At 39.8% G+C, this 12,532-nt stretch overlaps 1 protein-coding gene across 11 annotated transcripts in view; it reads right to left on the bottom strand.

Moving 5' to 3' along the window:
* Positions 1-2,296: 2,296 nt before the first annotated feature.
* Positions 2,297-12,532, bottom strand: part of BPTF (bromodomain PHD finger transcription factor) — a 159,081-nt gene continuing 148,845 nt past the window's right edge. For 10 of the 11 annotated variants that reach the window (XM_059379970.1, XM_059379973.1, XM_059379978.1 and 7 more), the window contains 2 exons: positions 9,947-10,133; positions 2,297-4,443 (listed from right to left, as the gene is read on the bottom strand). In XM_059379970.1, the coding sequence (XP_059235953.1) occupies positions 4,407-4,443; positions 9,947-10,133 (224 nt within the window). In that variant the 3' untranslated portion in view covers positions 2,297-4,406. Of the gene's footprint in view, positions 4,444-4,933; positions 5,297-9,946; positions 10,134-12,532 lie in introns of those variants that run through there. The other variant, XM_059379971.1, reaches the window with a different exon arrangement.

Below are 12,532 nucleotides of genomic sequence, written 5' to 3'. Positions count from 1 at the left end.
TTTTGCCCAAACTTACTAAAAATCATTCTAGGATTGCTTCTTGGGAATGAATCAACTGCATTAATTATAACGTGACCTACTGGCAATAGAGTAAGCCGAGATTGAAGAGCTTCTGGCCTGTGTGTGTGTGTTTAGGATAAACATTAACTGAGACATAAATAGCACCAGTCATAAAAACCAAAGACGAATTTTTAAATGTGAAAAGGCTAAGCGGTGGTCTTGAATAACACAGTGATAAAAATTGCAAAATGGCCAAATAGATAAATTACTGGTTGGATGGTCGTGAGTTAGAATGTGAAGAGTTAAATCACTTTTACATAAGCCTGAGGGTTAGGGTTTGATTAGACCACTTTGATGATACTAAGTTTCTGAAGAGTTATGGGAGCACACCCGATGCCAGAATCATGTAATCTGTGTCATAGATAGAGGTCACACGGTTAGTGTGTACACACGGGGAGGGAAAACAAACCGGCCAGCCTTATAGAAACTGCCCAGATCTATGGCCGTAGTTCAAGACCAGGTCTCGGGGCGCCTGGGTGGCTCAGTGGGTTAAAGCCTCTGCCTTCAGCTCCGGTCATGATCTCAGGGTCCTGGGATCAAGCCCTACATCGGGCTCTCTGCTCAGCAGGGAGCCTGCTTCCCTCTCTCTCTGCCTACTTGTGATCTCTCTGTCAAATAAATAAAATCTTTAAAAAAAAAAAAAAAGACCAGGTCTCGATGAGAGACAGGTGAGGCTCAAACGAGGTAGAACAGTGCTGGGCAAGGGAGTCCGTGCACTGGAGGGAGCAACCAAACAGATCATCCTGGGTTAGGCTAAAAAGGTTACAAAGAATTGCATTTTCAGTATCAATCAGTAGCTTGGATGCAGTCTTAACTTCATGCAAAACTGTAAGCAGCAAGTTCATTGTAGTTCCTAATCCTTTTGTCGTACAGGAAGATTTTTCTTAGCACATGGATTTGTGCTCCAAAGACCATAAAAGGCTATGTGCACATGTAAGTCCCTCATCAGTAAAATACTCCACTGCCTTCAAGAGGAACCCAGCAGCATCCCTCCTTTGAATTAAGCTCTTAGAACTCAAGAAAAAAAAGTACTTGTTTTGCTTTTAGGCCTATAAAAATATATACTCTTATTTCCAAATTGGATCAAATTGGGGGTGTGATCATATAAGAAATGTCTTTTCTGGTAGCTTACTCGAAGTATCCCAAAGTATCTCAGAATATTTCATATTATTAAAAATACTCAGCTGGCTCTCTCCACCCCACCCCCCCCCGCCACCCCCCTCCTCCCCTGCCCAAGCACTCACAAGACACTGCTCTGCTCATGAGATCTCACCATTCTCTTTCAGGACAAGAAATTGGAGGCTTCCAAGAGTGGCCTTAGTCACGAAGAGTGGGAGCTACGCTAACTGTGTAGCTCAGCCCTGTAACTAGCCCTGTCTAGCTCAGCCTGTCCGTAGGTGCACGTTTAAAAGGTCAGCACCAGGCTGGCTCTCTAATATCAGAAACACACACAGATGAATACAAATAAGGAAAGAACCTCAATTTACAGATTCTGGGAAAGTAGATTATGAACAACAGCAAATCTCAGGGTCTCTAAATAACACTCCAGACCATTTGAAATACAAAAAGACAATTGTTCTACTTTGGAAAAGATCTCTGGAAGTTCACAATTTTTTCTTTTTAAACCTATTGCAGGACATTAACTAAAATACAAATCCTGCAGACTCCGGATGGGAGAAAAAAGCCTTACCAATATGAAAATACTTATTAGGAAAGGTTTTCAAGGATTGTGAACTTGGCAGATGAAACATAACAAGCACCGAAAATACTTTTAGCCAAGGAAATCTACTGATGCAAATTACATGTATTTACAAGCCTAAAGACTGGGGTAGAAAATCCTAACCGCGGATCACAAATGTATAGTCTACTACTTGGATTATACAAAGTAAAACAGCTGTGATATGTTTATCTTATTGGATAGCAGGAGCTTGTCAAAGAATACTCCTAGAAAAGCAGCTTTTGAAACTCATTATGTGTTATAGGAATGTTTTTCAAAAATTACTTCTGAAACAAGACTAAAGCTCTGTAGTTGATAAAACTATAAAATGTCTATTTATACAGCGATAGAAATTACAAAAGGCTTTATACTATTAAATACACATATGAAATTAGTATCTTCCTGGTCTGAGGATTCCCATAAAATTTATCTTTTTTGGTACAATCTGGCAATGCCCAACGGCTACAGAAAGTGTATCAACCAACCAAACCACTATTTCATTAGAAACTGCACCAAATCCAATGTCAAAAACATTACTTTATTTTTCTAGGATGAAATGTCCTATTACGTACAAAAGGAATTGCTGTTTAGAATTTGCCACAATCTGTTAAAAACATAGCAATCTATTGCCTACAGGTAGGAAAGTTCTTGCTGCAACAAGTTTTAAATGATTAAGCCCATCTCTCTCTCTCTCTCTCTATATATATATATGAATAAATAGTACAGAAATACTGTGACGTAACGAGATGCAGAATGACTTTATAATTCATTAAAATGTAGGATTCTTGCATCAGCACAGCGCATACAATAGGTAACATTTTTTTTTTAAAGTATAAGGACAAAATAACCTGTATTTGACTACTTCCATGTTAGTTATTTTAAGCAAAACTTTGTTTCCATGTTTTCATATTGAGCAGTTAGTCTCTTTAAGTTTGTAAGCATAGGTTTGTGACATTTGTATGTACAAAAAGGAATGGGCTTCATGAGATAAAATTAACCCAGAATAACCTGCACACCTGAGTCTGTGATAAGGAAGAACTGGGAACTGGAGCAACATTGTTCGTTCTTTTAAGAAACCAAGGTCCGGGAAAGGTTTTGCATAGCAGGGTGATATTAAACAGAAGGAAAACTTTTTAAAAACATGATTTGACAAATCCCAGAAACTGGCAGGACAAAGCTAACATGAATTAGTGCAAAATCTAGTAAAATTTTTGCAAAGCTGCATAAACCAACTATGGCAGATCTTACAGAAGCTCTTATTACAATGCAGTAGGTAATACAACGTGTAAGGTTAGAACACCAAAAGGAAAGACATGCAAAATACACCATCCTCTGCTGGTTCCATTTTCCCCCTACTGCTTACACTACTTTTCTTATGTGGGAGAAAACCCACAAACAACTCAACCAACAAAATAATACAAAATGGATGAAGTCATTTAAAAAATGCCCCATATAAACTCTAAGTAGCTGTCCGTAACTGATAATTTGCCTGGCATTATGTAATGTACAGATGAAGGCAATGTGTATTTTGCCACATTAACTGATGCAACAGGATTAGCACCCCTGAAGATTCTTCTCTGATGTGATGACAGTGGGCTGGGAACTAGGAAATGAAGGGCCACCACTGCCCTGGGGAAACCCAGGTGCAATGAGATTCTCCAGCCTGTTATGTACCTTGCAGCCCTCCCTTTCCCCTCAAAGGCTTACAGATAATCATTAGCGCACATTCAAAGACACCATCTGTGGGAGAAAAATGATCTCCATTTATTTTGTTTCATATACATCCATAGTTGAATTTTAATACAAAAAGAAAAAAAATTAGAATCTGACAAATGTTTACAAACAAGATACCTTCAAATAGATTTTACTCAGTTTAGCCTGGTGCAGAGTAAATGACAAATTGTACTGTTATATTCAAGGCAACAGAGTCTGTAGTCCAGGACCACTTAGCCCAACCTTTATGCAAGCTTAATTTTTATCTACCATGAACAATAAACTCATTGTTGATTCCCAGTTGTGTGTGTGTGTGTATGTGTGTGTGCACATGTGTACATAGCAGCTCCTTTCATAGAAAGAAAAGACATCTAGAGGTCATCTTGTACTTTTACCTACAGGAATCATGATAAGATACAGAATGGATTACATGTAACCGGGGCTGGATTTTATAAGAAAAAATAATTAGCTGACAAATGAGGGCAGCAATAAAAAAGCGTCTTTTTTGCAACAATAAATAAATACAGTCAAAAGTTTTCTGTGAGACTCTAAACCAGCTTCTTCACTGAAGAGCAGACGTGGCATTTCCATGGAGTTACACTTGACCCCATATTATCTTTTTTTCTTGCTTTCTTTTTTCTTTTTTTTTTTTTCAATAAACAAAGTTTTCCCGCTTCTGCCACAATAGTAAAACCATTTGATCTTGACAAGATAATGGTGTCGTTGACTTTGCTTTTCCCTTGTCCGTTGGACAAAATTGGCCAAGAATATAATTGGACTGTTATGACCAATAAAAACGAAGTTTAGGTCAAGTCTTGTCAGGATAACCTGACTAAAAACATCTGGCTCCTTAATTTAAAATAGTTCAGACAACCAGATTCTTGCTGTGTTTTATGTTAGGTTAACACGCTGAACTTTAAGAAGCTGTAGACTGCAGTTTGTTGTTATGAGACCTACAGAATACAGAAAAAAGGGAACAATTAAGCACCCTTCATTTTTTAAAAACAATGATGCTTTATGTGGATGCCAAGGTCGGTTTGTCTGGGGGAGGCAGCCATGTTCTTTCATTCGCCCTTGGCAAGCAAATATATGAGAATGAGTAAGAAATTTTTAACCTAAAATAGAAATTTTCACTGTACAAAGAAACATGATAGTTCACTGGAAAAGGCCATTATTAAAATATATATATGTGTGTGTGTGTGTATATATATATATATATATATATATATATATATATATATATTCATCTAATAAGATTACACATTTTTTGCCAGAGGGACAGATAGAAACACATACAGAAGCATTACCATTATGGTAAAGATGTGTGTGTGTGTGTGTGTGTGTGTGTGTGTGTGTGTGTGTCATGCTTATTTACACTGATTTGGGGGAATATAAAGAAAAAAATATATTAAAAAAAGAGAAATAGTAGTACTAAAAATCACATTTGTCTATTAAAGTCCAGAAAGTCTCCTTTCTAGTTTCACAGTTTTATTCACAACTTTCGTTAGTAAAACCAAATTACTGTACAGTTACCAGGACTAAGTCAAAGTATGGTCTATTGCAATAGTGTATATAAATACAGTATTCCGGGAGTTTACAATTCTTAAATACATTGTTCAACATGGCTGCTAGAATAAACTGTTTACTACTATACATATATTTTTAACATTAAAAAATTATATTAACTAATATGAACTTTTAGGGGGCAATTTTGAATTAGGAAATCACGTGGTACAATAAAAGATAGAGTGACCCCAACATCCAGTTCTGATTCCAGTTAAAAATTCAGACTAAAGATATCAGAATCTGTAAGAAAAGAAAGAACATGGATGGTATAAATGATGAATTATAACAAAGTACAGTAATGAAAATAATGTGCAAACAACACTGGAGATCATAAATTAAAAATGGGGAAAATATGGCAAAGAAAAAAACCCATAAATCAATTAAATTTCAATGAATGGATACATATGTGTCTCATTCTGCCTTAACCCTGGAAATCAACAAAAATTCCCTAAAATTTCCCATGTCATAGAATTGGGCACACTTCTCAATTTGTTCCAATATTTCTCAATGAAAATGATGTAAACTCAAATAAAATAAAAATCTCCAAGAAATAGCCCGATGGCAGGCTCTCCTAAGTGGCCCCTCTACTGTGAGAGACTCAGCCCCTGGGCCTCCTCTCCTTTCCCCAATTCCCTCAATTTGTCTCAGGCCCACAGACGCTCTCCTCACGGTCGGCAGCTGCTGCCAACCCCACTCTGAGTTCTGCCTGCAAGTCTGGCAGCAGGGGGGGGGGGTTCAAATTCCCCAGCTTCCACCTCACAGTCACCACCAAGGGCTAAAGCTTTTCCAATTAAAAAAAAAAAAAAAGCGATTTTAGAAATTTAATTGGAGGAAGAAACACATGAGGTACAAATAAAAACGCAGGGGAGACTTAAAATGAGTTGTGGTCCTCGACGCTAACCTTGACCCCACCTGAAGTCCAGGCTCCCTAGGACCAATTACTTTGAACTTCTTGGGTAGGTAGATTTCTTACACTGCTATTTCTTTCTTTCTTTTTTTTTTTTTATCAACTTTGTATCGTTTCAGTCCTGCTGTGGCAAAGGAGAACTAAGCTCACATAATCACTTTCCCACCTCCTTTCTTGAATTCAAGTTTTACTTCTAATTTTAAATTACATCTTTCTGTGCTTTGTCTATAGGTTGGTTCTAAAAGTTGAAAATCAATGTACTGTTTACACTATGAGGACTATGTAAATATTTTTCTCCTTGTGGCACCTACTCAGTTGCTAAGAGGGCATTCTTAGCATTCCTATTCAACTCTAGTTTTTCATGGAATCTTGAACTGCCTTTCATTTTTTCTCTTATGTTCTCCAGCTAATTATCTAATGTATGAACCATTTCTCCTCCAACACACCTTCCTCTTGGGAGAGTTCCATTCTCCTGCTCTGGTCTGGATGGCCTGCTGCTTTGGCCTACTGCACAAATGAGATCCTGGGTCAGAAGAACTCATATTGTCTTCTTGAACCTCTTGTTTCTTGGATCCAAGACTTTGTTCTCTTGATTTGCTTCTTTATTTTGCTAGCACACATCTTAAAATAACTTGCTAAGAAAGGACACATGAGAAAGAGTGCCTTTCTGAGCCCATGACTGAAGATGTGCTTTTTCTGCCTCTGCACTGGACTGTTTGGCTGGACACAGAATTCTAGGCTGAAAATTATGTTTCTTCACACTTTTAGATTTATTCCGCCAAAGTCCTCTAGCATTGCATGTCGTTAGAGAAAAGGGTGACACCAGTCTGGTTCTTGTTACTTTATAGGTTCTTCCACCTTCTTTAGAAACTCTGAGGGGCTTCTTTAAACCTCGGCATCTAGGAATTGTAAGTGATTTTATGTGGGATGGACTTTTCCCCTTGTCCAGCTGGCTTGTTCTGTGTATCAACTGTCCTCTTCATTCTGTTCCCCACTCCATCTCCTTACCCCACAAGAATGTAAGCCCCGGAGGGATTCAGTATCGCACACACAGAGGGTCTCAAAACCCATCTGCTGAATGAACGAATGTGTTTTCCTTGGGTCTGAAGTCTTGTGCCGGTTGTCAGCTCCGGGAGTTTCCCCTATTAGTCTTTTGATGGCTTCTTCTCCTCAGTCCTATTTCTTCCTTTCTGGAATTTCCAGAATTCCAGAAAGGAATTGTGAATACTGGGTATGCTACAGTATATTTTTTCCTTTCATAATTTTTCATCTACTTGTCTTTTTGTTCTTTGCATTGAGAAACTTCTCGCTTTTAACTTCCACGGCTTATAGTTTAGATTCTTATAGATTTGTTTTTCCTAGCCACTCTTTCTGATTTTCCTTTATTCCTAAAAATCCTGTGAGTCATTTTGTAAATTCAAGATCTTTTTCTTCTTTTTTTAAATAAACTTTACCCCCAATGTGGGCCTTGACCCCAAGATCAAGAATTGCAAGCTCAGGCGCCTGGGTGGCTCAGTGGGTTAAGCCGTTGCCTTCAGCTCAGGTCATGATCTTAGGGTCCTGGGATCGAGTCCCACATCGGGCTCTCTGCTCGGCAGGGAGCCTGCTTCCTCCTCTCTCTCTCTGCCTGCCTCTCTGCCTACTTGTGATCTCTCTCTGTCAAATAAAAAAATAAAATCTTAAAAAAAAAAAAAAAAAAAAAAAAGAATTGCAAGCTCTACAGACCGAGCCAGCCAGGCGCCCTTAAACTCAATTACCTTCTAAAATTTCTCTTGGGACATGACCGAGAGTCCTGCTTTGTCTTTTTCAAGTTCTCTTTTTTGTTTTCTCTGGAATTCATTCTTCTGCTATACTTTTGACTTTTCTCTTTTACACTGCAAGCTTTCCTTATACCTCCGGCCATCCCTTGCTGGCTGTTCACACTTAAGACTAAGTTAAGGGTGCCTGGGTGCCTCAGTCATTATGCGTCTGCCTTCAGCTCAGGTCATGATCCCCGGGTCCTGGGATCGAGCCCCGCATTGGGCTCCCTGCTCAGTGGGAAGCCTGCTTCTCCTTCTCTCACTCCCCCTGCTTGTGTTTCTACTTTTGCTGTGTCTCTCTGTGTCGAATAAATAAAATCTTAAAAAAAAAAAAAAAAAAAGAAAGAAAAGTAAGTTAAGGGATGAGACAGGTGCCTGCAGAGCCCTATGTATGCGTGCGGGGCTGACTGGCAGGCGTTGCCTTAGATCAAGGCTACTTAGTCTCAACACTACTGACATTCAGGGGCTGCAGAGTTCTTTGCTGCGGGGGTTGTCTTGGGCACTGCGGATGTTTAGTAGCATCTCTGACCTCTACCTACTAGATGGCAGCACTACTTCCCACCTCTCAGTATGACAAAAAAATGTCTCCATGCACTGCTAAGTATCCTGTGGGGGGTATGGTTATGGGCAAATTATCCCCATCGAGAGCCACAACTTTAGGGTGACAGGGCTGTGGACCTAAGCAACCTTTAAAAAAAAACAACAAAAACCTCATCAGCTAACCAGCTTTTACCGTATTCTTTTCTTATTCTGAGTTCATACTTTTTAATTTCTTTTTTGTTTGTTTGTTTGTTTTAAAGATTTTATTTACTTATTTGTCAGAGAGAGAGAGAGAGAGCACACATGCAGGCAGAGGCGGAGAGAGAAGCAGGATCCCTGCCGAGCAAGGAGCCTGATGCGGGATTCCATCCCAGGACCCTGGGATCATGACCTGAGCCAAAGGCGGCATCAACTGACTGAGCCACCCAGGCAGCCCGCATCCCTTTTTATTTATTATTATTTTACTAGGGGCTTCACCATGTTGAGTAAATCCTCTTCCACCTTAGGTTTTACAGCTAATGGTTTAACAGAAGATGATACAAATGGGAAAGTATTACAGATTTTGTAAAATCTCTTTGTCCTTGGTCTAGAGGCTGCCTACCTACCTGGTTTCCTTCCTTCCTTGCCTACATTTTTTGATTCCTGAGCTTGTCCCTTACCTTTAGTCTATGTAAAGGGATGCTTAAACACAGCTCTTGATCTACCTTGCTGCAGGACAAGGACAGAGACAACACCCTATGGACTGTCCTGAGAGGAAAATAATGAAGCTGAGCGCCGCCTCTTACACTTTGGTATGCAGAGCCCACTAGGTAAGAGAGATGGCCAGGTCCCAAACTAGCCAAGATCTACCCAGTCTGACTATCTAGGGAGGGTCAAGCGTGCGAGCTGGTGGATGGCGGGTGGGACCCGTGAGTCTCAGGGCTTCGAGGGGCAGCAGTTATCACCAGATGGAGAAGGGGCTTCTGTTGGAAGGAAGGAAGTCATGGGCTTGAAAAGCAGGGACTGAAGTTCAGACACGGGAGGTTCAAAGGAAAGGTCTAGTGTTGCCCACAGAAAAATATCCACAGGAATAAACCATTTTATGACTTCAAAGTTACAGCAAACATAAATTAAGAAAGTACTTAAACCCCTGTTCCCGGACTTCCCTTTACTCTACCCTCCTCAACAGTCATCTTTATCCTTTCGCAAACTCAATATGGGCAAGGGCTTGGGCTTACTACTACCTCTGTAAGGGCCCCACGGCATTTCTTTAAATTAATAAATAAATTGTATTAAGTAAACTCTAGGCCCAATGTGGGGCTCAAATTCGTGACCCTGAGATCAAGGGTCGCAAGCTCCACTGACCGAGCCAGCGGGCGCTCCTGCCCCACAGCACCTCACATTCCACACGCATCTGATAAGTGTTTTATTTTAAAAAATTACTTTTAAATTTTAAGCAAATCACAAACTCAACAATTTCTCATAATGAGTTCGTCTTCTTGTCCTTGGCGGTATATCATAATGCTAGAGTTTTGATTTTTTTTTTTCCTTCAAGATTCTTGATTTCAAGGTTCAAATTTACCATAAACAGCACTACATCCCTAGACAAAACAGCACAGAATTTGAGGAACTGGATTACTTTCGAACACTAAGACACATGCTCACCTGCTAGCCTTGAACCCTTTCAATTTCTGTACAAAGAAGGACTCCAGAACTTCCGCACACTGGTAAAAAGGCGAGTCACTCGGATTGTAGTAACGACAGTTATCAAAAATTTTGGTCATATCTGCCACAAATTCCGTCAGCTTTTCATAATATCGTCTTTGTACTCTTTCTTCCATGGTGGCAAGGTCTTAAAAACACAAAACGTAAAAACATTTTCAAAGCTTTAAGGTCGATCCAATGTAAATCTTGCCCACGGTTCTGACTCACAAGAATACAGATTTCCTGCACAAACAGTCCAGGAAACGAAGCTGATTCACCAATGGAAACTACTTAATAATTCATGAAAAAAACAGGAGCACTTCTCCAATTTTGTTTTTGATTGGGGATTTTAAAATATAAATCTTGGCTACTGTTAAGAAGGTACTTTTATATTCAGTTAACTACAGAAAATAGCCCTTTATTCAGCTGGGTTGAAATAAAAGAAGCTACACCAACACCATCAACACACATCTAAGTACATTTTTACATGCGAGCAATTACGTATATACACTACATGTACAAAGAGAAAGAGGGAATCCAAAATTACAAACAAAAAATCTTTGTAGTTTTGTGGTATCTGTGTATCTGTATTCGATTTTAATAACATAATTTTTTCATTATTTTTATTGTTACTGTATATTGGTAACAAGTGATACTGACTAAACACGGTGGCAAGGACGTAAAATGTCTTCTTAAAATAAAGGGAAAAATATTAGCTGATATGAATAAAAATAGTACGTTAATAGTACAGGTAGTATGCTGAAATTATTAAAATAATTCAGGCAGCACACAGGTTAAGTGCTTTTGAATATACTGCACTAAATCTACCTGTAAGAACATTACATCCTAGGAGAAAGTTGTGGTTGAAGGAAAATTCCATATACAATTTTTTTCTTTTGAAGATTTACTCATTTGAAAGAGAGATAGTGAGAGAGCATGAGAGGGGAGAAGGTCAGAGGGAGAAGCAGACTCCCGTAGAGCTGGGAGCCTGATGCGAAACTCGATCCCAGAACTCCAGGATCATGACCTGAGCTGAAGGCAGTTGCTTAACCCACTGAGCCACCCAGGTGCCCTCCATATATAATTTTACATAAAAAGCTGGTGATCTCAAGTCAATCCAGGACCGAAAAACTCACAGGTAACAGTTCTAAATAAATCTCAATAATTAGGGGCACCTGGGTGGCTCAGTGGGTTAAGCCGATCCCTTCGGCTCAGGTCATGATCTCAGGGTCCTGGGATCGAGTCCCGCATCGGGCTCTCTGCTCAGCAGGGAGCCTGCTTCCTCCTCTCTGCCTACTTGTGATCTCTGTCAAATAAATAAATAAAATCTTTAAAAAAATCTCAATAATTATTTTGGAAATTGAGAAAATGACTTTTTTAAAGATTTTTTTGAGAGCGAGAGAAAGAGAGAAGGAGAGAGAGAGTGGGTGTCTGCCAGTTGGGGGAGAGGCAGGAGAGAGAATCTTCAAGCAGATTTGGTGCTGAGCACGCAGCCTGACACAGGGCTCAATCTCACAGCCCTGAGATCTGGACCTGAGCCGAAACCAACAGTCAGCTGCCCAAACGACTGAGCCAAGCAGGTGTCCTGAGAAAATGATTTTCAAGTCTTAAGTATATCTAAGAAACACTGAACAACAAAAGCAGCAGGAGAGAAGTTAATCTATCAGACATGAAACATATAAAGCTGCGATAATGGACAGTGTGGCACGTGCAGGACGACACCAACAGTAATGGAGCCGTACTCAAACCGGGCACAAACCTAACTGCATTCAGTATAAAAACTGTATGTATATTGATGATGTCCTTTCAAATAAGCAGCAGAAGAAAAAAAAATTCCTTAATAAAGTGGGTTGAAGCAACCTTCTACATATCTGAAGAAAAAATTCTACCTCACACTAATGCCAAAATAATTCTAGGTGGATCAAAATTTAAGGACAACAGTGAAAATGGTTAAAAGGCACTAAAAGGGGCACTTGGGTGACTCAATGGGTTAAAGCCTCTGCCTTCAGTTCAGGTCATGATCCCAGGGTCCTGGGATTGAGCCCCATATTGGGCTCTCTGCTCAGTGGGGAGCCTACTTCCCTCCTTTCTCTGCCTACTTGTGATTTTGCTCTCTGTCAAATAAATAAATAAAATCTTTTAAAAAAGTAAAAAATAAAAGGTACTAAAAGACACAACATTGTGAATGTGATTAATCATTGAACTGTGCATATTAAACAGTTGTTATATATATATATATAATATATTTTTTTTTTTTACGATTTATTTATTTGAGAGAGGGAAAGAGAGAAAGTGCAAGCAGGAGGAGGAGCAGGGGGAGATGGAGGAGGAGGAACCAGATGCCGGCTGAACATGGAGCCTGACATGGGGCTCGATCTCACAACACTGAGATTATGACCCAGTATCAAGAGTTAGATGCTGGGGCGCCTGGGTGGCTCAGTGGGTTAAGCCGCTGCCTTCGGCTCAGGTCATGATCTCAGAGTCCTGGGATTGAGTCCCACATCGGGCTCTCTGCTCAGCAGAGAGCCTGCTTCCCTCTCTCTCTCT

Source organism: Mustela nigripes, chromosome 16 (assembly GCF_022355385.1).
Source record: "Mustela nigripes isolate SB6536 chromosome 16, MUSNIG.SB6536, whole genome shotgun sequence".
In the NCBI taxonomy this organism is placed as follows: domain Eukaryota; kingdom Metazoa; phylum Chordata; class Mammalia; order Carnivora; family Mustelidae; genus Mustela; species Mustela nigripes.
Note: the sequence above shows the minus strand (reverse complement) of the source record. Positions and strands in the feature narration are given on the sequence as shown.